The sequence below is a fragment of the Aspergillus candidus genome, assembly GCF_002847045.1.
Source record: "Aspergillus candidus strain CBS 102.13 unplaced genomic scaffold BDW47scaffold_24, whole genome shotgun sequence".
Classification (NCBI taxonomy): domain Eukaryota; kingdom Fungi; phylum Ascomycota; class Eurotiomycetes; order Eurotiales; family Aspergillaceae; genus Aspergillus; species Aspergillus candidus.
The window spans coordinates 158,223-183,093 of NW_020194029.1; the positions used below are offsets into that span (position 1 = coordinate 158,223).

Genomic DNA, 24,871 nt, shown 5'->3' on the forward strand with positions numbered 1-24,871 from the left:
GCCAAGAACCTAGCCAAAGCCGGTCTTAATGCCTGTCTGCTGCTCAAAGCTCATGACTGTTTAACCTATCGTCACGAATCTTAGTAGATTTTCAGATTGCTTTTCCCTTTTTTTTTTTTTACCCCTTAAATTTATTCATTCCTCCCTTTGTAACCGTTCATCTTGATCCTCCGATTGATATATTTATTGTGGTCCAAGATCCTTTTGAGAGAAAGGGGTCTTGTAGTATCTGACTGAGTTTTTCCGTCTGCCCCGACGATTCTTGAACTGCGGCTGTCTTACCCGCAGTCGAAATAATAGTCCTGTTGGTGGTGGTTGTTTTGATCGTCCGCCTTGAAACCTTTTGCCCGCCTTCGAAAATTTGCATTCGAGCCCACCCCCGAAGTCGAAGACTTTGCGATCCGGCCACCGGTTAGCGAGGCTCTCCGTTAGGTGAATGAGAGATGACAAGCTTCTTTAACTTCAAAGAGAGTCATCGAAATCTAGGTAAGTGCTGATCCCTGGCGAAAACATCGACCCCTCGGGCGTCGTGAGGTATTCTATTAGGCAGATTCTCAGCGTATTCGGTGCCGCCACGAATCCTCATCTGCCCGAAATTCAGCTGCCACGGTTTTCAACCTCTCGAGATTGTAATCCCTTGCCTCACACCTCAGTGGAATAGTGCGGAGTAACTAGGCGCAACTCCACGGGCCAGGCTGGCAGTGAGGCACTTTTCCTGCCTAGGTCTTGAGAAATTGATGCTGTTCAATATGACAACCAAAGAGCAGGACAAGTATCTTCCCCCGCTCGCACCGGGGCCCCACGGTCCCATTTCGCAGGGATCTGCCGCCATATCGAAACCAAGGAAAAATTCCACGGCTTGCCTGCCATGCAAGCAGGCAAAACGAAAGGTAAGAGATAGATAGGACAGGCGCTATTGGATTTTCTCGCCCCTTTCTGGGTATGGGACGATTCGTATATCACCCCAATAAACGAGGGAAGCGCAGAAAATCCAACTGCCCTCCCTTGTATTGAAATTCATACGAGACCGGTGGTAACCAGTGTACTGGCTTTCTTCGGCTCGCCTCATAGAATCGTCGGCTAATGATCTTTTGTCATAACAGTGCAGTGGACGCCCCGTCCCCTGCAAAGCTTGCCGAAACACGGACGCTGAATGCGTTTTCGATGAGACCCTCGACCTCAGACGTAAGGTGGCCGCCCGAAGAACTCTTGGGGAGTTGGGATACTATCGAGGTCTGCTACATTCACTTCTGGAAATGTTGCGGTCGTCAGACAACGATAAAATGCATCGTGTACTGGATATCATACGCCAGAGCGCTACGTTAAACACTATTGCCAGCGCTGTTGACGCGCCTGCCATCGACATTGGTGATGCTGGTCCTGATAATCCAGGAAGTGGCGGCACGTTGAACATGGACGATGCCATAGCTCAACACGAACGTCTCTGTGCTGACTCGCACTCGCGAATCACGGTGGAGAAACTCTGTGATATGCCCCTCCTCCAGGTCCTCGCTCGGCCTTGGACCACAGTCACAGATGACGACCATTTGATTTCACATTTGATTTCTCTGTACTTCACATGGGATCATCCAGTGTCGCAGATTATGGACCAGGGCATATTTTTGAATCATATGGCATCAGGTGATATTCAATCAGAATGTTGTAACCCCCTCCTTGTAAATAGCATCTTAGCACTGGCATGTGTATGTTATATTTTGCCCCAACAACTCCGGAAAGGCATCTTTTGACATTTGCTAGGCATATTCCGATTTCCCGGAGGTGTTCGCCATCCCTGGCGAAATGACCTCATGGGGCCAACATTTTTTCACAGAAGCAGAAAGATTATGGAGTGCTGAGGAAGGACAAAATTCACTGGCGAACATCCAGGCATTGGCAGTGATGAGTTTTTTGTAAGTGGCGTGCTTCAGATATCTGATCCTTTCGTTTCCCGCGGCTTTATCTGTTGTCTTGCACGACTAATTTGCCGCAGTTTGAAATTGCAGGGTAAAGACAATTTGTGCTGGCTCACGTTTCGACAAGCTGTGCAGTTAGCACGAGATCGCGGTTTGTTTCATGGTCCCGGATCAAGACATAGAAATTGGCGGCAAATGTCAAACGATGCCCTGCAAGCTAGCACAGCTACTACCTGGGGACTCTTTGCGATAAACACGTATGAGCCCTAGATATGCATGCTCTGCAGATAATAGCTGACTGTTTCTATAGCCAGCTGTCCATGGAATCAAGCAACGTCGCCGATCTTCCTTTACCCAGGGTTCGACTCTACCCAACTAGCCATCCCGACGAGAACATTCTATGGACACCGTATCCTCGCTCGAACCATATGGATTACGAACGAAAGCCTTCTTTGCTGCATTACACCATGATTGGCATGGCTGATTTGTCTGAAATCAATGTGCAGATTCAAGACTTGTTATTTGAAAAAGCATATGACTTGAGTGTTGAAGAGTTGTGGGGAGCGGCAGAAGCGCTTTATACCCGTCTTGGAATGTGGACCAGGGGCCTGCCTTCCGTCCTGAGCCCCGACGAACCGCAAATTCCACAGGTTTCGTTTCTGCAGTAAGAGCAACGACCCCGTAAGCCTCAATCGCGCACCTCGTCATTGACAGGTGGATTCAGTATTAGGTGTCGCCACATGACGATATTGCTGTTCGATTTTATGTCGAATGAGATGACCTTGAGGCGAGAATCGCATCATCCTCAGTTCGAACGAGCCCAGTCGCTTCAATTCCAAGCTGCAAGGGAAATTGCTAATTTTCTCCGCATCCACCGCGAATCTTACAGCTTGAGGCAGATACCGAGGCAGTTTCTCGACCCAACGAACAGCAGTGCCATCAGCCTTCTGACGGATTTAGATGTAGACAAATCCAAGGAAGCTTTCGTCGAGCTGTGTCGGTTTCTGGTGGCATTCAGCAAAAGGTATCTGCCAGCCAAAGCGATGCTCAAAAACATCGAAGCCATTGCCCAGCGCAAGATTGTCTCGTTTCCATCCGACGCTCTTGCGGTGATGGATCACCGAGAGCTGGAATCCTCCCAATGGCTGTGAATGGCAGCCAGTGCCCCCCGTGCGTCTCACTCTTGGCCATTTCTTGGGCCTTCGGGTTTTATCAAATCGCGACGATCGGAAAGTAGCCCTCGACAATACAGCACTCCTTATCTCTTATTGAACAGTCGGAATTTCGGAGGAGGGGTGGATGAGAGGTGCAGGGTCGATTGAGAAATGTCGCAGGCATAGATTCTAGGATCAGCATTATCCACAGAATATATCTAACATCCAGAAGCGAGTAACCACTGTGTGAGGACAGCCTCAGGGGCTTTCACAAGTGGCAGGCAACCGGGATGCTCGGGGTACCTGGAGCGCTGGGCAAGTGAGGGATTCTCCGTGGTTGCAGGCATCATGGTCCTTAGAAATATAAGACGGAGGTCCTTGCTATAGAAAAGAAAGAAATGAATTTTCCAGAATGGGGGGCAAGGAGACGACCGAGAAACCGCGTATGATTTGCCCGCAAAATATGACAGAGTAACGGGGTTGTCCCAAGGAATCATTCATCATAGACTTGCTTAGAGAATGTAAATACCTAACAGACTAACATTGGTAGTTGAAATCGGAGCGACTTTGCTACTATTACCTAGGGATGGTAACGAAGAGTGCTGGATGAAAAAGTTTGGTAAGGTGAACATCAGACCATTCAACTGCGGCTGGATAAGTTTTCCGGGGGCAGGGCCCACCCCCGAGATCCAGTCCACACGTATTCCATCCAAAACAGCGAAATCTAATGGATTTGGATTTCTTCTCCTGTTCTATGGAGTACATACAACCGAACTTGTCAGTTACACTAGTAGTCTTTCTGACTATGTTAATCATGACTGGCTACAAATGCAGTCGAGGTCTACCAGCCCATTCGAGGAAATCATCGCTACTCGAGTAGCCCCTAACTTGACTAACCCAGGAAGCGCTGACTGATCCCTCGGTGAATATTGCTTCTCTGATGCTGGCCATTTGCACTTGTAAGGTCTATGGGAATCCATTCCCGGACATCTGTGTTCCTTGAATCATATCATTTAGCATGCACTGTGCCATACTTATATGGCCTTTGATCGGACTACAGCTGATGCCTCCCCTTTTCGAATTGAGTTGGTCGAAGGGGTTAGCGCTTTTGCCGCTGGGCCAGTGATTGATCATGATATGACCACGGAGGTGCGGGTCCTGCTTGCGCAATGGATGAATATCGAGGGGGTCGGAAGGAACTTGCGGTATGTAGATAGATGATTCCAATTGGGTATCATCCACCCACAAGGCTCCAACTGAAGTACGATGTCTCTTTAAGAAGTTTCATGTTGTGCAGCATGTCGTGGATACCTATTAGATTGGTAAGCAAAATGTGCTTCTTGTGGCCCAGTCATGGGTGTACGGAGGACGACTCGTTGAGAGACAGCGACAATAACTCGCATATCCAACATACTCAACCATCTCATCTCAATGGATCTCTTGATTGTCGGACTAGCTACAAACCACGACCCCGATTTCCAAGCACAAGCGCCTAATTGTGAACATCTGCCACTGCCTGTGATGCTGCTAATCTGGGAAAAGCTGCCTCTGACAAGATATTAGAATAAATTTTATCTCCTACAGAATTTCCCCAAAGCACAGATGGAACTCCTACCCTGTACGAAGGTTCGGAGATACCGAGATGGTAGGGGAATCAGAGGAACAGATCTGTGATTCATTTGAAAGTGTAGCGAATGTCTGGAGTAAGACCTGATTTTCTCCGTCATTATGTCTTCTGTGGAATCAGCAGTGAATGCACTATGTATTGATTCTACCAGCGGCAGATAAACAACCAGCGCGTCGCAGTGAGTAAATTATGTAAGCTATCTAGGGTTTTTGGATAGCTGAAGGTTATTAGATGATGACGGAGCTAGACGTCAACAATCTTACAGATGTCAGTGCAATAACTCTATTCGTCTCGGTGTATGCTAGGCCATATCACCAGCTCCATACACGTGGATTTCAGATCTGCCCATCATGTCCTTGTTCGCGTCGAGACTTTTTGTCCCGGTTTTATCTATATTCCGAATGATTAGGTATCCCATCAGTGCTGTGTTCGGATTTGTCCGCAATTCTTTGCTTGGGTGGAAGCCTGCAAAGAGTGACGCTGAAGGGTTGCACCTGTCTTCACCGAGCCCCAACACTGTAAGTGCTAATATCATCGGCTCCTCAGGATTTCTTCTGATGAAAATAGGGTGGCCCCACAACTGCAGATGGCCTTCCCACTCATCCTGCCCACGTTGCAGTTGTAAAGATTCATCAGTATTATCCTCCCGGTGTCTCAGAGATTATCGGCCGCGGCGGTGGAAGTTACATTGGTCTTGTCGATGAGTCAACAGTACTGAAGTACCCGTGGATCCCTGGCGATCGTGAAAGGATTGAAATAGAGGCCAAGCTTCTCGCGGTCCTTGGAAATCATCCGCGAATCATCGCCTCGAAGGGTCTTAATGAGTATGGTCTGATGCTGCAGTATGCACCAAATGGAGACGTCTACAAACACATGACGTTGGAGCCTGTTGTTACTTTCGACCAAAAACTGCGTTGGTGCAAACAAGCCGCAGAAGCTGTCAAGTACATACATGAGAAAGGAATTATCCACTGTGATATCAGCCCTCGAAATTTCTTACTTGACGACAAGCTTGACATTTTACTCGCAGATTTCCAGGGGATTCTGAAGTCCAAACATGGCGAAATATTACTGTCCGGGCTGGCGCACGAAGATCCAAAGTCATGCATGCCCCGAATTGACAGTGATTTCGCAGATGTTAAGACGGACATTTTTGCGTTGGGATCTGCGATTTACTTCATGATGGTGGGCCATGAAGTCTTCCCGGAATTGGATAACGTGCAAGATGATGAGGAAATAGAATCTCGATTCCAAAGTGAATGTTTCCCTACTGATAGCCATGCATGCTCTAAGATCACAGATAAGTGCTGGAGGCAATTGTATGAGTCTGCGGAAGATGTAATTTTTGACATCTCTCAAGTCCAGGCATTGGAAGAAGCCGATAGTGAAACTCAGGGCAAATGATAGAATGCCATTAACAACTGTAGTTCAATATAACAACTCAAGAATCTGTGTCTTTCCTGCAAAAATCCTGTTTGCTCCAACACCTGTGTTCATCTATAGCACTGTCACAAACAACAAGATCCATAGGCGATATAAAGCAATTTGTACCGCGTCATTCGCATAAAGGACAGTTTCCTTTTCTTTTTACAGACAGCCCCAAGTGCTGGTCCTTGAATCCTTCGCAGTTTGGCTTGCCGCATGGCGGCTGGGAATAGTACGTTGTGATTATATGTTTTGGCTGCGCAGTGCATTTGAAAAACTTGGTCGTGCAGACAAATCGAGTACACATATTGTAGTCGAAGGATGCAGTTGCTCTGGTGTATACTGAGTTAGACCTCATGACATGACCTAAGAGGGTAATAGTAACATAATAAAGGCTTGACACCTACAGTGGTCTGACGTAATTAGAAGACTAGATGACTTGAGAGTTGTGAATATGAATAGAATTTGATGGATGGAAGTGATATATATTGCCAAATAAGAGATAATCGTATACTGTTTAAACACTGGTAGAACTGATGGATATCTTCAGTTGGCATGATTTCTGAGAACCTGCTGAACATGTAAAACAAGAATACATATGGAAAGAACATAGAAGGAAAGCATGCTTCAGGAAAGAATGAGTAAAGAAAGAACATATTCCATATGGGCATGGAAGACAGTCACCAAAAGATAACTAATTGACATCTAAGTGAATACAACTCGTAGTTACAAGTTTTAGATGTGTTATGGCATATCTCAAAGTGGTGGTACCTGAGCTAGAAAACCTGATGACTCGTAGAACTGTAAGTACCCATTTTGAATAAATAAAGAATAGGGAATTTATTAGTGATCTCTAGTAAATTGCTATTGTTACTTTCGCCATAGCATCACCCAAGAACAGAGATAATTACAGAATAGTCCAGAATGGTAACGCCGATGACTAGCTGGATGCCAAGAACTAATACCATTCATAGCTGACTAATTAGGTCAATTGTGCGCAGATAAGATAAGCACAAACAGTAGCAAGCGAAAACCCTCAAAATTCGACGCCCGCCGAAACACTCAAAATCCCACACGCCGACGCCAAGCCATCCACGCCCCGACGACGTGCCCATTTCACTTTCCACCTCTCCCCGCCGACCGAGTACAGCTCACCTTCCTATATCTTCCGACAAACCTTTATCCCCCCGTCATATCAACATGTCGTACGAAGAGCGCGCCAATGCGCGCCCTAATCTGGGCGATGACTCCGATGTGGAGGAAGAAGCGCTCGTGAATGACTACCGCGAGCAGGTCAACTTCGACGATAGTATGAGCGAGCTGGACCGGACGACGTCGCTGGGAGCTGGGTCGCAAACGCAAGACCTGCAGGCACAGCTTGCTGCTGCTGCGACCCCACTGGAGTACCAGGCCACCCTGGAGACCAAATTCGCGAGCTACGACAACTACTGCAGCCTGTTCCACTATATCCTCAACTCAGAAGGCCCTGTCGATCTGGAAGTCCCTTCTGTACGTTTTTCGGCGTTTCTCTCCCAGATTTGTAGCGGATGGCCCGGTTTTGTGCACGCCCGCTGGCCTTCCTGCAAATATAATCCGTTGTTGTTTGTTGCGAGTGTTGATTGCTGACTACTTCTTTGTCTTTCTCAACAGTACTACTGGGCTTGGGATGTGATTGACGAGTTCATCTACCAATTCGAGTCTTTCTGCCGCTACCGCAACCGCGTCGCTCGCAGCGGCTCCAACGAGGAGGAGGCACAACTTCTCCGAGAGAACCCGAACACGTGGGGCTGCTACTCGGTGCTCAACGTCCTCTACTCCCTGATTCAAAAGTCGCAGATCAATGAGCAGCTGGCGGCTATGAAGCGGGGTGAGGACCCCCTGGCCTATGCCGGCGAGTATGGCTCGCGCCCCCTGTACAAGATGCTGGGATACTTCTCGATCATCGGACTGCTGCGCGTCCACTGCTTGCTGGGTGACTTCAGCCTGGCCCTCAAGACGCTCGACGACATCGAGATGAACAAGAAGGCCATGTTCGCCCGCGTCATGGCGGCTCACTTCACCACCTACTACTACGTGGGTTTCTCGTACATGATGATGCGTCGCTATGCCGATGCCATCCGTATGTTCAGCCACATCCTGGTCTACGTGTCCCGGACCAAGAACTTCCAGAAGGGTGGTAACAGCTACGACGCCATCGCCAAGAAGAACGACCAGATGTATGCTCTGATCGCCATTTGCGTCGCCCTCCAGCCTACCCGTCTCGATGACACCATCCACTCCGCCCTCCGTGAGAAGTACGGCGAGCAGCTCCACCGTCTGCAGCAGGGCGGCCCCGAGGCCCTGCCCCTCTTCGAGGAGCTCTTCCGCTCCGCGTGCCCCAAGTTCATCAGCCCCACCCCGCCCGACTTCGATAACCCGGCTGTCAACGTCGACCCCGTCGACCACTACACCGGCATCTTCATGGATGAGATCAAGAACACCATCCACAACCCTACTATCCGGTCCTACCTCAAGCTCTACACCACCATGGATCTGAAGAAGTTGGCCGGCTTCCTGGAGGTCGAGCCCGAGAAGCTCCGCTCTTGGCTCCTGGTCAACAAGCAGCGCAGCCGCCAGGTCCGCTGGATCGAGGGTGGTCTTCTGGAGGGAGAGCCTGCCGTTGCCAACGACCTTGACTATGCTCTGGAGAGCGACCTCATCCACGTCAGTGAGACCAAGGCCGGTCGCCGCCTGGTCGACTGGTACCTGAGGAACCTGGCCCGTGTCTACTAGACGAAGCCTTTTTTTCTTTTGCGGGGAAAAAGGAAGGGAAGTATTCACTGGAGACCTCAGCATGAGACATGTGTTACGCCTGTATAAGGATCCGTGAGGTCCAGCCTCATAAGTAGAGGAACCAGAAAGGCACTATCAACAGTGGCTGCCTGGGTCGTCCACTGAAAAAGACGTTTGGGAAACCGCAGGTGCAGAAAGTGTCAGAAAGACAAGCCGCGGGGGAGAAAAAAAGTCGTTGGTAATTGTCATTTGGGAATCGGTATCATATTATTGCTTTTTTTTCCCCTTTTCTTCTTCCCTCTCCTAGCACCATCATGATTTTTCTTTTTTTCCTCTTTTTCTATTACTTCCTCCTGTTATGTTTCTTTGTCTATTTTCTATTTTGTTTCTATCTGTTTTGCAGGTTACCAATTATGATCTGCACTTGCTATGGGTTTGGAGTGGTTAGAATAAATCTTAAGGATTGTTAGGAGCTTACTCCCGGGTGCGCTTCGTTTACTCTGCTATTGTTCACCATGGGCTGTTGAGCTTTGCTACATGGCCTCCATAGCACCAAAAAGGATACACAAGCAGGTAGTATAGTTGAATTTAAATGATGAGATAGACGATAGCATTGACCGATTCCATCCGCCAAATATTATAATCACGACACCTCAACTGTGCTGAAAAAGAGGGGTATAGTATATTATTCTATCCTGCAATATTTAATCCCGAGTTACATGATATACAAGAAACTAAGCTAAGTCTTTAATCCTAGCAAACTGACGAGGTCTCCCAAATCAATCATTCACATCGAAACTGGTTCCGCAGCCACAGTTGCTCGTCGCACGCGGGTTATTGGCAATCGTGAACTGGCTGCCGATGAGTTCCATGGTGTAGTCGACCGTGCTTCCGGACAAGAGCTCCAGCGAGGGCTCGTCCATGACGACTTTGGCCTCGCCGGAACCGCCGTCCGCCGGTGACTCCGCTTCAAAGACGGTGTCCTCCTCGGCGTCGATTTTGGACTCGGGCTCCAGAGACATCATATACTGGAAGCCATGGCAGCCTCCGCTTGTGACGGTAATTCGAAGGTGGTGGTACGGGTTCTCTTCATTCGTTGCGGAGGGCGAGGATGAGGGATCTGATATTTCGCGAAGACGCTGCGAGATGTTAGTTTAAATGGGTGATCAATGTTTAAAAAATGTTGTAATGTAAGAAGTGAAAAGACAAAAAAAAAAAACAAGTCAAAAACAAAAACATACAACAGCCGGGATTCGCATGTGGTCACCCACCATACTACTAACCGGCCGGCGTGTGGCTTAAGTACGGCTGAGCGGACGGGAAGCCCTGTTCTCCACACCCTATGGTCGTATGTGATAGAAACAAGCAACATCTTCACTTTTGTGACCAGCTAGGGCTTTGCTTCCGGGCTTGCAACCAGCACCCGGCTTGTATGGCATCATGCCATTGCCACTGCCGGGTCTTACCGAGACCGCCCACCCCGCAACAGCATACCAAGCCACAGCCACAAAAAGAACGCGCATAGGCTTGACAAAAGGGAGATCAAGAAGATCAACGTACCTCCGTGGCCCGTTCGGATATATCAATCATCAGTGTATTTCCATCGTCATCTTTCCGCGGGTTCATGGCCACTTTGGTGGCGGGTCGGATGGTCGAAGCGGAAAAGCCGCGGCATTGGCGGAAAGCGTTCGAGGGAGGTAGAACATGGCGACGAGCAGTGATGCTATTCTTCGAATTCATGCGCAAGGAATATGAGCGTCGACTGGAGGCGTTATTACCGAAGGATGCTGAGAGGCAGGAAACCGGTCTACCCGGAGCGCGAGAGGCTGTCGTCGCGGTGCAGGCAGGTCGGGGGTGCGACAGCCGTCGCACGGCTGAGGATAGCATGGGACGAGACATGTCTAGATGAAAAAGACAGATATCTTTTCGAAAGGATGTATGATTCAAGAGATCCGGAGAGGAATCAACAGTCGAGAATTTGATGAAGTATTCGGATGATTATTGATGGGATTACATAACAAGGTACGTCTATCGGAGGTATCTACCTAACGCCATTGGACGGGGGAAGGCGGTCAGAAGAAGCAGAAAGATGATTCTCTCCGCCCGATGATCGCCGCGGGGATTGCCGCAGTCGGGCCAGTTCTACCATTTGCAAGCATGAAATCATGGCCAAGTATGCAGCAGTGCGGGGGTCTGGCCAAAGGTTTGTTAGATACTCAAGTTTTAGAAGCTAGTAGCAACAGTGATTTGATTGATGTTTCGATTATGTGTAGTAGCTAATGCACTGGAATGATGTTTATTTCGGTGGCCGTTTTGGGCAATTCGATGTTGAATCCAGGAATCTATTGCTATGCTCTCACGTCTCATGTAAGGATTCATCTACAGTAACACTTTTCTCCAGGTATGATAGATATGTCCATATACAATCTCGCCTCTGTCGCACACTGAGTATGAGTTAATGGACCTTGACGGCCGCGACAATCTGGAGGACTTATCACAAGATCTCATTTACTGACATAAACTCACCTGTATATTTGGCCTAATGAACAAATACAACAATACTGCCAAAGTCGCTCTTGGCCTGGGATATTGGTAATTAGGAATGAATTTATCTCCGCTTTATTTCGATTTGTAAGATATGCCCCGCGAAGTCACATATGCGGTCACCCAAGAGCAAAATACACTCGCTCCATGGGCTGCCTTTCTGACTCCCAAGCCAACCAATCGGACCTCGTAGTCCTAAATTACCATGTTAGCAAGTCACACACAGAGAATATGAAGATGGGACTGAGAAGCCCCATTGTAGAAAGAGGCTATCAGGAGAACATACGGCAACAATCCCATCGCGTTAACCTTCCATACCCCCAGAGCTAACAAGAGAAATTGCATAACCACGTAGAGTGCCTTGACCCCCAGAAGCTTGGCTCTCGTTCCGTCGGTTTCGAATTTGGCGAAAACCGAGTTTGTGTTGATCAAGCCTTGAATGGGACCCTTGAAGAGCATAAAGACCATCATGATACTGAAGATCTGGAGACTATTGCCGGACATATACATCATGATTCCATTCATAGGGAGCTGTTTGGAGGGCGCGAGAGCTATTTCCCAAGCCTTTTTCAACTTGAGAGTATCCGTCTCGACGGGCGGCTGGGGGGCGGTTGTTTGGGATTGTCGTTGTGCGCGCTGCAGGAGAGGATCGGGTTAGCTGGTTCTATGAAATGACAACTGAATTAGTAAAACAAATCATACATTCCGAGTTGTTTCTTTTCGGCTCGAGAAGCCAGGAGGGTTGGGGATGCTGTTGGCCGCCTTGGTCGCGCGTGGCATCGGGGTATTCATGGACACGGCCCAATGCGGCGGAGGCGGAGGAGGCAGGGGCCCTGAAGCCATGTTGAGTTGAGCAATGGAAGAAGTTGCCGGGAAAAAAGGCGACAAATAACGAAAATCGAACGAGTACAGGCTTCTGGAGGGATGGTGGATGCGGAGGACGATGGTGACCGAGGAGTCGGGAAATAAGGTCAGATCAGTTCCTCAGGCATGCGTAGTCGGTTTTCTCCACAAGCGCGCGGAGTTGGCGGCAACCCTGGTCCACTCTCCCTCCTAATCCGTTGCATCCAGGCCTCTGCCCTCTCCTTTTTCTCTCTTGGATCTTTACTTCACTCATTCACAGACATTACAGACCAGTTGATCAATTGCTACCATTTACCGTCATCAATCGCAAATTTGGTAGGCTCCACCATATTGGAAATGTTGGCTCCATGCTGATGATACAAGTGTACTCCCCTAAGGTATGGAGGCGAAGACGACGAGCTAAGGAACGAATCCGTCAAGCTTCGAGAGCTATACAAACGACTCTTCCAATCGCCCACTACGACGTCGCATGTGATCTGTTCTCTCGAAGGGAACTTTCCTAGATTTGGCAAACCTCGCATATTCCACAACCCGAAGAACTGGACACTATTCGTCACTTGTCACTCCACCATTTCCGATCATGAGTTCCAGCGGGGGCGATGCGAAGTTGTTCGCAAGGGTATGTGCGAGCCCTGCATTTCCCCGCCCCCCCCCCCCATAATTGGACATTGATTGGCATATCATTCAAGATGACGTTCAAGCCCTTCATCCTTCATATTTCTTATCCCCTCATTTTGATGCGTTTGAGCCCCCGCGACCGACCTTGTCTTACCCCTCACGCTGATCGCTTTAACCTTGCGATGCCCTGTCTTATGTCCTGTCGTCTTTTGTATTCTTTACTGCACACTACACCCCATGAGCGTGGTTCACTTTGCATCTGATACAGCCCCCCATGTTTATCGGCATGTTACCCTATACGGCGCATTATGGCTCACCATTCACTCGTTCTACACAGGGGAAAGTCGCGGAACTGCGCCAAGAGCTCAACTCAGGGGGTAAGAAGGACAAAAATTACTCAGCCAAGAAAATTGCCCTGAAGAAGATTGTCGCCAATATGACCATGAGCAACAACGATATGGTTGCGTTGTTTCCGGATGTGATCGGCTGCATGAATTTGCCCAGCCTGGAGATCAAGAAGATGTATGTTGAAGACAGGTGTTTCGTACCGCGCGAGGAATGTTTGCTGATCTGTATCGCGTTTGTTACAGGTGCTTCTTGTTTCTGGTGAACTATTCAAGAATCAAACCTGAAATTGCGCTGAAGGCGCTCCCTATCCTGGTCAACGTACGGCGATAGCCCCACAAATAACAGATGGCGTGTCGGATTTGCTGACCTTTATACATAGGACATGGAAGATTCAAACCCACTAGTGCGCGCTCTGGCGCTACGGACCATATCTTACATTCACGTCCGGGAGTTCGTCGAGGCGACAGTCCAGCCCGTTAAGCGCTTAATGGGAGACCAGGACCCATATGTCCGGAAAACAGCTGCTTTTTGCATTGCCAAACTTTACGAACATGATAAGAAAATGGTTGAGGCGTCGGATCTGATCGATCGACTCAACAGTATGCTGAGGGATGAAAACCCGACAGTTGTCTCCAGTGTTCTTGCGTCTCTCGTGGATATCTGGGGAAGGAGTGAGACCATCTCTTTGACTATTGACTACACCAGTGCGTCGAAGCTGGTCTCGATATTGCCAGATTGCTCAGAGTATGTCCTTCTTTTTGGGCTCTACGTCTACTTATCTAACGCATTATAGATGGGGTCAAACCTACATTCTCGAGGCCTTGATGTCATATGTCCCCCAGGATTCTGCCGAGTCACTTCTATTAGCAGAGCGCATAGCCCCTCGTCTATCTCACTCCAATTCCGCCGTTGTCCTCACCTCCATCCGTGTCATTCTCTATCTTATGAACTACATCGCCGATGAAAGACACATCACCTCACTAGCGAAGAAGTTGTCACCGCCTCTGGTCACGCTCTTATCCAAGCCACCCGAGGTGCAATATTTGGCACTACGGAATGCGATTTTAATTCTGCAGAAGAGACCCGAAGTGTTGCGCAATGACATCCGAGTGTTTTTCTGCAACTACAATGACCCCATTTATGTCAAAGTGACGAAGCTGGAATTGATCTTCATGTTGACAACTAAGGAGAATATCTCGGTGGTCCTAGCAGAATTGAGGGAGTAAGCTGGATCCAACCCCCGTTCCTGAACTCTATATTCCTGCTTGAAGCTAACGAAACTCATAGGTACGCCACAGAAATTGACGTTCATTTCGTGCGCAAGGCCGTTCGTGCCATCGGAAAGCTCGCCATTAAAATCGAGTCCGCAGCTCGACAGTGCATCGACTGCCTCCTCGAGCTCGTCAGCGCCAAAATTCCCTACATTGTCCAGGAAGCTACTGTCGTCATTCGCAACATCTTCCGCAAGTATCCCAACCAATACGAAGGCATTATTGGGCATGTCATCCAGAACATAGACGACTTGGACGAGCCCGAAGCAAAGGCCGCTATCATCTGGATCATTGGACAGTACGCGGATCGCATTGAGAACTCGGACGGCCTCCTGCAAGATTATCTGGCTACTTTCCACGACGAGACTGTCGAAGTTCAGCTGGCTCTCCTCACCGCAACCGTCAAGTTCTTCATCCAGCGACCAACCAAGGGCCAACAGCTCGTCCCGCAGGTCCTCAAGTGGTGCACCGAGGAGACAGACGACCCCGACCTCCGCGACAGAGGTTACATGTACTGGCGCCTGCTGTCCACGGACCCGACCACCGCCCGCCAGGTCATCATGGGCCAAAAACCACCTATCAGCGCGGAAAGTGAAAAGCTGGATTCGCGTACCCTCGAAGAGCTCTGCCTCAACATCGGCACCCTAGCCACCGTATACCTAAAACCAGTACAGCAAGTCTTCCGCGCGGCGCGCACACGACGCCTCCAGTTCAGTCCCGCCCTGCAAAGACCCAAGGACGAAAACGGCAACAGCGCCATGTGGCAGTTCCCGCCGTCCCCATCGGTCGTCGCAAAGCTCCCCGCCGCCGGCGCCGCAGCAACAGGCACTCCAGTCTCCAACACGCCGTCTCCCATCTCCCCAACCAGCAGCACCACAGGCCCCATCCCAGGAAACATGAACGCCGCCGTCAACGCAGCAGACAGCTACTTCAACGGCGTCGGCACCCAGCAAATGGCAGCGTTAGACCTCGGCGGCCGCAGCGACGGAGGAGCCGGCGGCGGCGGCGCGTCGCAGACACAATACGTCGTCAACCAGAACCAGCAGCAGATTTACCAGCCTCAGCTGGCAGGCGGGGCAGCTACGGGCGAGCTGTTACTATTATAGGTACGGATAGTGTGTATTATATTGAAAAATTCTCCCTTGATATTCCGTTTGGTTGGGTTGTTAACTTTCCGCGGGCCCCTTAGCGATACTTGTCGCCGACTTTGTGATACCTCTTTTGACTTGTAATTTTCATCTTCATCTTTTTTTTTTTTTTCTTCTTTCATCACATACAACACAACATTGTACTGTCTGTGTAAAAGCACTCCAGTTTGTTCGTTTGTTTGTCTGGTTGACCTACTACTCATCTATATTTCCCCCCCTTTTCTTCTCTTCTATTTTCATATTCTCTTCTTTTTTTTTTCTCTCTTGTTTATGTCTAGAATACTGTCTGTAATGTTTTAACCTGCATTTTGGTTGAGCATCATAACAAAGCATCTTCTTACCTATGGACTACTACATATCCAAATACTATTCTTCAACTGTGAAAGGCAAATTCAATCAATTTTACTTCGTACTAAGTGCACATTCATCGAGAGAAGTAATAAAGCAATGTAAATATACAATTTTTGCAAGCGCACTATCAATTTACTACATAGAAGACAATAATATGTCGCAAAGGTACTCAGATGCGAAAGCCCCTCAAGAGCCAAATAACGCCAGATATCGCCCGTAATGCAATCATATCAAAGTAGCAGGGAACGATGAAAAAAGAATGAGATTAATCTTCCTCCATCCGGGCCAGTCCGCCGCGACTACGCTTCAGCCTCTCATCTAAACTGTCCTCCTGCAGCTGGCGATGAAGCCCACTCATGAACTGACCACGTTCCGAACGGTGTTTCTCGTCTTCGGTGCGTTGTTTCTCCTCCATGCGTGTGACGTCGGCGACGCGCTGTCGACGAGTCTCTTCCAGTTCGGACGCACTGGACATCATTTCCGCAAGCTTGCGTTTGCGTTCTTCCTCTTGTTCTTTTGCCCTTGAGTTGTCGATATCTCCAGGTCCCTTGTTTCTGCTGTAGTTGTTGTTGTTGTTGTTGTTGTCGTTGTTGTTGGGCGCACGGCTGTCGCGAGGGTAGGAATGTCTCGGCCCATCTCTGTAGTCTCTCCTGTTATTATCGCGGTATGACCTTTCGCGACGGTCTGGGTGGTCTCTGTCGTCCGAACGCCGTCTATCGGAGTCGACCTTGCCCGGGCGAGGAGACGGCGATCGCGAATCCTGACGAGCAGAAGAACGGTGATGGTGACGAGGCCGGCTGTCACGATCCTCATGTCTGCTGGGATAGTGACTCCGCCGATCTCCGTGGTCGCGATCACGATCACGATCGTCCCGATGCCGACGATGCGACGACCGTTCCGGCTCAGCAGGAGACCTAGAGCGATGCCGACGATGCGACGACCTCTCCCCTTCAACAGGGGACCTAGACCGATGTCGCCGATGCCGACGCCGCGACTCATAATCACCCTCATCGCTATACCTCCGACTGCGCCTATGACCCCCCTCCCTCTCCCTCTCCCTCCGCCTCTCCCTCCCGCCGCTGCCCTCCCCCTCCCTCCTCTTCTCCCTCTCCTGCTTCCTCACCGTCTCCTTAACCATACTCTCATAAGCAGCCTGCTCCCTCTTCCTAATCTCCAACAACGGATCCGCCATAACCTTACTCATCGTATCCCTCGCATTCACAGCCGGCGCCTGCTCCACCTCGCCGGTCCCATGATGCGCCGCAACCAAATCCGCCCCCTTCTCCAACTTCTTTGTCTCATCACCCTTCAGCAGGATCCCATCAATGCGGCGCTTCCCCAGTAGATAGCCCTCCATTTCCTCAGAGTAGTGGCCCGTGGCGCTCGACGGCGCCTGGTACATCCAGTCGACGCGGTGCTGTTGGCGGCCCTTGCCCGAGTCGTCTTGCAGACGCTGGAGTTCTTGGATTTGCCGCTCTTCGTCGCGTTCGCGTCGGAGTTGGTCGACTTTCTTGCGCTCGTCCAGCGCGCGCTTTTCTTCTTGCCATACGCGCTCTTGGTTGCGGATGAGCGAGGGGTGCCATGATCTGGGGGGCGGAGAGTGGTTAGCTTGGTTTTGGAGACGGAGAGTCGACGGGATGGGGGGTGGGGGGAGGATGAATCGATGGGAGAAAAGATGGGGATGGAACTTACTTCTTCAAGTTGAGATCGCCACCCATCTTGACGTTGGTCTGTATAGATGGTCTGCGAGAATCAAAGGTGTGGTCGAATGGAGAGGAGAGATGGCGGGCGAGAAGTCGTTCCCGATGGGGAAGTTGCCACGGCCGACCGAGTGGCCTAGCGGAACTTGTTCGCTGCCTGACTGGACAGGCACCAACGCCTCTCCTCGAATTCTACCTCCAGGCCTGAACCTATTGAGTATCTACTTATTTTGTTCTATTGGTCAAATACTGAATCTTCTTGTAAGACAGTCTCAAGGTTTCATGCAACAGCTATGTGCGAAGACAGCAAGCTATACGACTCGGAATGGAGAGCGTCAGTAGATACATAGATAATTAAAATACAGCAGATACAATAACCGTTGGAAGGGAAGCTCGACATTCAACGACTCAAACTGTCTCCCGAAAAGTCAAAGTTCGTTCATGCGCCATGTAAGATATAAATAAAATGTACCAGAGTTAAATCATTTACTCATCTTCAATTCTCACATCGAAATATTCATAAGACTTTCTTGCGAAGGCATATGAACACAAAGCGAGACGGGGGAACAAGAGGAAGAAGAAGAAAAAAAGGAGAATAAAATGCACAACGGCCTACCACATGATCCTTCGTCACTGTGTTCATCGTCGTGGATAGCGAGCGTCTGCTGTTGAACTTCCTCGTGGGGTTTGGTTCACCCGCGGGTTCTTTTCTCTATTTATCCCAGCCAACCCAGCTGCGGGGCATCACTCGCCAAACCTTGCACTCGCCACTGCGAAGATCGGAGAGCTTGAAGCTTTCGATCTTGACTTTCTTGCTCTCGCGACCTTGCTCCCACGCACGGATCTTTTTCTTGGTTCCATCCCAATCCACGACAACGCCTACGTGGTCAGGCTTGCCGACCTCGGAGCTGTACTTCTGGTGCATCGTGCCCCGGTGGCCTTGGAAGCGAGCATTGCGGAAACTCACGATATCACCGGCGCGGATTTCGTCGTTCTGCTGCACGGAGGCATTCGCCAGGTTGGAGTAGACAAGGGCACCGTACGCGCGGGTCCCCACGGGACGGAGTCCGCCCGAAAGAGGCTCGAGCAGATACCGAACCAGGCCGAACGGAGTGCCATCGCCCACGGTGGTGTTTTGAACCGTCTGGACAGCGCTCGAGATGCGGGTGCCTAGCTCGAGATGCGCATTCTCGAGCTGGTCCTGACGAAGCTGAACGGGCGGGGCCTCGTGTCTCTGTTCCAAGGAGGCCTCCGCGGGGTTCCGGGGATCGTAGCTCACCGTGATCACCGTTTGCGAGTAATCGAGGAATAGAACATAAACATCCTTGGCCACCATGGCCTTGCTACCCTGCTTTGCGGCACTGGATTCTTCTATCTCGAGAAGGATGTCCTTGCGGTTCTGGAAGACTGGCGGAGGCGTATTGGGCTGTGACCACCACAGCGAGCTTTCTGCCAGGTCCACGTCCGTGGCAATATAGCTTTGGTCAGCAGAAGGACGAGTGACATCCATGGATCTCCGCATGGGCTGGCCTCGAGGCACATCTAAGGATGCACGCGTGCTCCGCGGCGTAGATGGGGATAGAACGGAGGGGATCGACGGAGGTAAAGGAGAGACAGACGCGCGTTTCGCTGAGGACGCCGCAGTCGACCTCTCCTGCGGTGGCTGCGTGGGCGACATTGTGTCATACACATCATCCGATTCTTCGTCAAGCTGCGGCTGTTTGACGACAGGAGGCAGGGGGGGCGCTCTGGTGGCAGGAAGCCCATGCAGAGGAGCCGTATATCGGTAAGGATCATACTCCTCGTCCTCATCAAGAGACTGCTCCCTGTGGGGAGGCGGAGGAGGGGGCCCCCGTGGGGAATCCAACGAGCTTCTCCCGCCGCTGCTTTTAGGGGGTTGGATAGGTGGCGGTGGCGGCACAGCTCGCGGCGCAGACGGAGGGGGATGGGGAGGAGCGCGCGACTCGCGGGGACTTCGAGGAGACTGCAGCGAATGGTCGTCGGTGATGGTACCGTCGTCGACGCTGGATTCACGGCCATGAGACTTGAGGGCATCTTTGAACTTGGCGCCAGACGCAATGTCCGTGTCATAGTCACCATCGTACTCAGTGATTTCTCCTTCAGCTTCTTCTCCAGCCTGCCGGGGTTGCGAAGATGTGCTGGGCCGGCTATCCGCCGTGGATCTACGGCGGGGAGGCCCGGGAGGAGGTGGGGGCGGAGGCCGACTTTGGACTGGCATCGGTGGGTTTGTAGGAACAGGTGGAGGGGCGCGGCTCTGTCGTTTCTCCGAAGGAGACGTCGGAGTTGGGGCATCATAGGTTGACGGGCGGCGTGAATCGAGATGGTCGGGGATTGACGATGCCAAATCGGCCTGGGCAGTGCGGTCGGCGGCGGCAGCGTTCAGCGATAGATTCCTCGCATGCACGGAGAGTTCATCGTCCGACTCGTCACCTTCATCACCGGATGTGGGGCTTCTGACTGGTGGGGGTACGGGACGGCCTAGAGCAAACGTGGTGAGTCAAGGTATGCCAATATTGTGGATATGAACCCTTGTCCGCATTACTTACCACCTGGAACTGGCGGAGGCGACGACGGATGTCCCTGAGGGACAGGGGGAGGAACAGGCCGCGTGTCCACGGGTGGAGGAGGGGGTGCGGCACGTCCTAGATCAGATGGATATCAGCCGGTGAACCTAGGTCAGACGGACGACTGCGATTGTACCTTGAGGTAGAGAAGGTGCCCGGTCCAAAGAAACGCGGCGAGGAGGCTCCGGAACGACTTCCTCAACGTCAGGGACGTCTTCCGCATGACGCTGTTGTGTAGGAGATACTTGTGCCTCCTCTTCGTCCTTCTCGACACTTGGAGCGGCTGGCTTTGCCATTCCAGGCATCGCCATAACAGGGACTGGAGGCGCAGCGGCGGGGGGAGCACTCTCGGAATCTTCAGGCTTCTTCGGAGCCTCCGAGACAGATGTCTTCGGTTTGCGAGAAGCTGCGCCAGGCATCGGCATACCACCTGGAGCACCGAACAAGCCCATCATACCCATACCGCCGCTCATTTTGGCCATTCGTTCACGGAGTTCCATCTTGCGTTTGGTCTCTGGATCCATGTCTTCTTCCGCTTCCTCCTCTTGTCCCGCTTCCTCATCATCCTGAACCTCCTGGTCCCTCTCCTCCTTCTCAGCCTTGTGCTCAGCTCCTTGAGGGATGCCATGGCGAGAACCCACTCGAGCGTGATCTTCGTAATCCTCTTTGCTCGTGGAAGACTCGTCTGCATCCTCGCTATCGACAGGCGCAGAGTCGTCCGCGTCGTTGGTATCGCTCGCCAGCTCTTGCACCGGGAGGGGGGTGGGTAGTTGTGGCGCAACTGGGGCCGTCGGCTTCACCGTCTCAGTGCTATGGTCCCGCGGCGCTTCGGCTGCCTCAGGCGTCTCGAGACCGTCATCTCCCGCCGGAACACCTTCGTCAGTCGATTCTGCACGGGGCTTGGGTGCTTTCTTCGGTTTCTCCTTCTTCTGGGCGGTCTCCGCATGGCGAGCCGCCTGCTCCAATTGTTGCTTTTGTAGGAGGGCAATTCGATCTTTCAAGCTCGTTGGCTTCGGCTGCTCTTCGGCCGCTTCGCCGGCCCCCTCGACCGGAGGGCTACGCTCGGATACCGGTGGCTCGCGCGCGACGCGCTCCTGAACGTCGGGGTCCTCCTCTCGTCGGTAAATCTTTGGTGGAGGCTCCCTAGGCGGAGGGACGTAGGCATTTTTGCTCGGGGGCGGCGCGACAAACGGCTTCTTGATGAAGCTCTGCCCGCCCAACCCGCTGGGCTTGAAGGGGGCAATAGGGGCCGCCGCAGGTTTATTGAAGGCTGCGATGCGATCCTTGAATGAGGAGCCGGTCGGCTTCTCGGTGACAGGGGGCGGCGCGGGCTTCGACGAGAGCTTCGGGGCCGGTGGCGTCGGTTCCGGCTGAGGAACCGAGGCTTGCGCCGGCGCCGGCTGCGGGACGGGTGCCTCACGAACTGAAGGCTCTTCGGCAACGGGAGAAGAGATGGGAAGTTGAGGAGCAGCTCCTGCAACTGCCGTTGGGGATTCCACTACCGCTGGCGCCGGTTCCGGTTCGGGCTCTGGGTGACGCTCAACCACGGGGCTCTCAACCGCAGCGGGCTCTGGGGGGGCCGGCGCCGGCTCGGCCTCCTTCTTGGGCCTATTTGGGCGAGTGGGTCGTGGAGGAGCAGGGGGCTCATATTTCTCCACGAAATTCTTGGGAAAGATGCCCTCTGCCTTCGCTCCGGTCTCATCCGTGTACTCGCCAAGGTACCAATCGTCATCTTCCTCCTGAACGACCGTTATGATCTGGCCGATGGAGAACGTGAGGTCGTCATCGTGGTCTGAAGTATATTCGAAGACCGCTTTGACGGTGAAGGGCGTGGCGGACATTTGGCCAAAAAGTCGCCTGGACCTGGACCCGAGGGAGCGGGGAGGGAGACGAATGAGAAAAGGCGGGGACAGGTAGCTGTCAGCGAGAGGTAGTGCCCAGCAATTCCACGTTACCAGGCGACAACCAGGGTTTAGTTATGGGACATAAGATACAAGGGATCTGGATGACACCGGTGGACGGGGATAATAATCGACCTGAGGGGCAAGAAGCCGAATGGAAGGGAATATGTCAGCCTGGTTGACGTACGTCAGAGCATGCCTCGGGGGTTCGGAACAACTCCTGTTCCCCTGAGCGGGGGGGGAGTGTTGGCTTACAGCAGTTACCGTCCACAACAGAATGGAAGGAGTGAATAACGACCAAGATGATAAAAAAAAAAGGTAAGAAGAAAGGAAAGGAGGGGTGGGTGGGGGGGGAAGATGCAGTGGGGTGGGAAAGAGAAGAGGGAACAAAGATTACGGAGTAACTATGAAGAAGGTCGAGAGAGCGAGAGAGAAAGAAGGGAGAGAAGGGGGAGATTAGTGAGGGTCAGTGACTTTTGGACGGGATTGCCAGTTGCCGTCTTTTCTCGCGGGATGGTTGACTCCACCATTGATCAGCGACTAATTACGGCCGACCAGGACTGACCATGTCATGATTGAACCTGGGTTATACAATCGATGCAGTTGTACTATATAGTAGGCTATATTTGGCTTGTTATCCAAGTTTACGATATGGAGAGTTTCTTGATTAAATTGTTTTAGATGTAACAATCTAATTACATGACGGACCCCCAAATATATCATGACACTTTGAACTCCGTAGGTAACGTTATCTCCGCCCACATTACATAATTGAGTCGTTTGTACCCATAGTACTATCTCAGCAATGTTGCTAATATCAGCCTGATTGTCGATATACCAAGCCCATACCGCTTGGCCGAAGCAAATCCAGCATTGGCAATGCTGCCCCATTCAAGTATGCGACACATTTGTCATCGTAGTCGAAGGTTACGATGTACATTTCTATCCCGCTCTGGGATACCATGACTCGTCTATATATATTGTCAGATACCGAAGCTTGAGATATAGTCGAAGAGCTATGCTTACTGCGTCTTGGTAGTGCCTGGTTTGGCGTCAGGGTATATTTTGATCCAGGCCACAAACAGCGCCACTTCTTGCATGTTAACACCCAGGGAATGGTATCGGTGCCTCTTGCGCTTGCATTCTATGATGGCTTTGATTTTCCCGGTTTCAATTGCAATTGCCCGTCAGTGACCGCATAATATTGGCACTGTTTAGCCTCCCCGGCCACAGCACCACAGTTCGATCCTTGAGGACCTCCACTGCGTATTAGTCGCCGGTACCATCATAGTGAGCGCTTGGGGAAAGCTCCAAAGTGAGCTATTGACCGCAGTCGTATCTGTGATTTGCAGTTTGTTCTTAACGACTTTGTCGCTCTTCATACTCCCACACTGCTGGAAGAGGGTGGCTTGTGATCTTGGGAGCCTTTGTCCGTGTTATTTTTGACTGAATGACTATGCATCTGGAAATCGGTGTCTGCATATCAAGTCTTGCTTGGGCCACATATAGGGTGGGATTAGGCTAGTAAATGCGATACCATGGCCTAGGTTTTCAGTTTCTGGGTTGGTGGTGGCGTCTTTCTCATTTGACTTGAGACTCGTACGAATGTATGGTTTTGTTCAGCAGTGGCGGTAGATACCGCGGCTATTTTGACTCTTATACAGTCTTAGAAAGGTAGATCAAAGGTCCTAAGTGCCATGGTGATCTGCACCGGTTCAAATTGGCTCTACCTAGATGTATGGGCAAATACCGATGAAAACAATCAAATTCTTGATGATGCAGATGAGGTTGGCCCTTGGAGAAGCGTTCAGACTGTAAGGAGGAATGGAAAGAGATATTTGCAGAATATACGGCAGTCCTAAGAAAACCACAATATCAGGTGACATGTGCGATGGAATGCAGTCACTGATTCTACAAGTCATGGGTGAAGATTAGCTACCTATTGGAGACAATATATGGAAACATGGGCGCTTTGGTCTATGGATAGGACGAGGGAGAACGGTGTTGGAATCCACAGCCTATATTACTCGTAGCTTTCATACTAGGGTTGAATTCTAGTGATACTGACACAACCGTGATAATGGAATCATGTTGAATTCAAAGTAAATAAGCTTTATGATTGTATAACGTTGCAGGAATTACTCCTCAGCTACTCAGGATACAACACAACTTTCCCGCTTCGTAAGTAATCTTATGTTCAGTGCAACAAAAGACAGCCCTGCAAGTCTAGTTTTCATATAATCTCTCTTAACGGCCTGCTCATCAGAAAACGCGCAAAATGGTCCCAGAGCGCAGTATCCGTCTTCTTAAAGCTAAAATTCCCGGACTGCCGGATAACAAGCCTCTCGCCATCCATGCACGCGTAAAACAAGCGCCCATGCCTGGGTCCCACGAACGACAGCATAAGGACCGGGAATCTCCTTTCCGTGGCGAAGTCCAGTGGCATGCTGTTTGATACGTCTTCTGAATTATGAGAGGGCTTCCTGAGTCTCTTCGTCGCTTCTGTCAACCTTGATGTGGTTGGCACGATTTCGCATCGCCCATAATATGAGGGCAAGCTCGCCAAAAATCATAGTGTCGTCCTTGGCATCGAAAGACTAAATGACGGTACAGAGAATGTGAGGGAGGCGTTGGCCATTATCATTTACAC

General features: G+C 50.9%; 8 protein-coding genes across 8 annotated transcripts; 3 read left to right on the plus strand and 5 right to left on the minus strand.

Moving 5' to 3' along the window:
* Positions 1-749: 749 nt before the first annotated feature.
* On the plus strand, positions 750-3,652 carry BDW47DRAFT_131837 (putative C6 transcription factor; the record flags this gene model as incomplete). Its single annotated transcript, XM_024817403.1, has 6 exons — positions 750-890; positions 1,104-1,703; positions 1,759-1,910; positions 1,991-2,170; positions 2,224-2,577; positions 2,638-3,652. 6 exons carry the CDS (start codon positions 750-752, stop codon positions 3,062-3,064), a joined length of 1,854 nt encoding a protein of 617 aa, XP_024671788.1. The 3' UTR covers positions 3,065-3,652.
* Positions 3,653-7,195: 3,543 nt separating this feature from the next.
* On the plus strand, positions 7,196-9,462 carry BDW47DRAFT_106328 (putative eukaryotic translation initiation factor 3 subunit EifCl). Its single transcript, XM_024812746.1, has 2 exons — positions 7,196-7,628; positions 7,770-9,462. Exons 1-2 carry the CDS (start codon positions 7,320-7,322, stop codon positions 8,889-8,891), a joined length of 1,431 nt encoding a protein of 476 aa, XP_024671789.1. The 5' UTR covers positions 7,196-7,319; the 3' UTR covers positions 8,892-9,462.
* Positions 9,463-9,549: 87 nt separating this feature from the next.
* Positions 9,550-10,112, minus strand: BDW47DRAFT_106330 (HesB/IscA family protein; the record flags this gene model as incomplete). Its single annotated transcript, XM_024812747.1, has 1 exon — positions 9,550-10,112. A coding segment is annotated over exon 1 (242 nt), but the record flags the coding sequence as incomplete, so codon positions are not given.
* Positions 10,113-11,409: 1,297 nt separating this feature from the next.
* Positions 11,410-12,408, minus strand: BDW47DRAFT_106332 (ER membrane protein complex subunit 4). The gene is made up of 3 exons (XM_024812748.1): positions 12,138-12,408; positions 11,722-12,071; positions 11,410-11,630 (listed from the first exon to the last, which is right to left on the minus strand). Exons 1-3 carry the CDS (start codon positions 12,276-12,278, stop codon positions 11,555-11,557), a joined length of 567 nt encoding a protein of 188 aa, XP_024671791.1. The 5' UTR covers positions 12,279-12,408; the 3' UTR covers positions 11,410-11,554.
* Positions 12,409-12,966: 558 nt separating this feature from the next.
* Positions 12,967-15,765, plus strand: BDW47DRAFT_106335 (putative AP-2 adaptor complex subunit beta). Its single transcript, XM_024812749.1, has 5 exons — positions 12,967-13,439; positions 13,508-13,583; positions 13,645-14,009; positions 14,059-14,487; positions 14,553-15,765. The coding sequence occupies exons 1-5, from the start codon at positions 13,192-13,194 to the stop codon at positions 15,640-15,642; spliced, it is 2,208 nt and encodes a 735-aa protein (XP_024671792.1). The 5' UTR covers positions 12,967-13,191; the 3' UTR covers positions 15,643-15,765.
* Positions 15,766-16,135: 370 nt separating this feature from the next.
* On the minus strand, positions 16,136-17,793 carry cwc25 (U2-type spliceosomal complex subunit CWC25). The gene is made up of 2 exons (XM_024818793.1): positions 17,728-17,793; positions 16,136-17,621 (listed from the first exon to the last, which is right to left on the minus strand). The coding sequence occupies exons 1-2, from the start codon at positions 17,751-17,753 to the stop codon at positions 16,301-16,303; spliced, it is 1,347 nt and encodes a 448-aa protein (XP_024671793.1). The 5' UTR covers positions 17,754-17,793; the 3' UTR covers positions 16,136-16,300.
* A 477-nt stretch (positions 17,794-18,270) lies between these two features.
* Positions 18,271-22,275, minus strand: BDW47DRAFT_34434 (SH3 domain protein). The gene is made up of 3 exons (XM_024818794.1): positions 20,457-22,275; positions 20,303-20,398; positions 18,271-20,234 (listed from the first exon to the last, which is right to left on the minus strand). The coding sequence occupies exons 1-3, from the start codon at positions 22,159-22,161 to the stop codon at positions 18,448-18,450; spliced, it is 3,588 nt and encodes a 1,195-aa protein (XP_024671794.1). The 5' UTR covers positions 22,162-22,275; the 3' UTR covers positions 18,271-18,447.
* Positions 22,276-23,062: 787 nt separating this feature from the next.
* Positions 23,063-23,719, minus strand: BDW47DRAFT_106341 (uncharacterized protein). The gene has a single exon (XM_024812750.1). The coding sequence runs from the start codon at positions 23,601-23,603 to the stop codon at positions 23,436-23,438; it is 168 nt and encodes a 55-aa protein (XP_024671795.1). The 5' UTR covers positions 23,604-23,719; the 3' UTR covers positions 23,063-23,435.
* Positions 23,720-24,871: the final 1,152 nt, after the last annotated feature.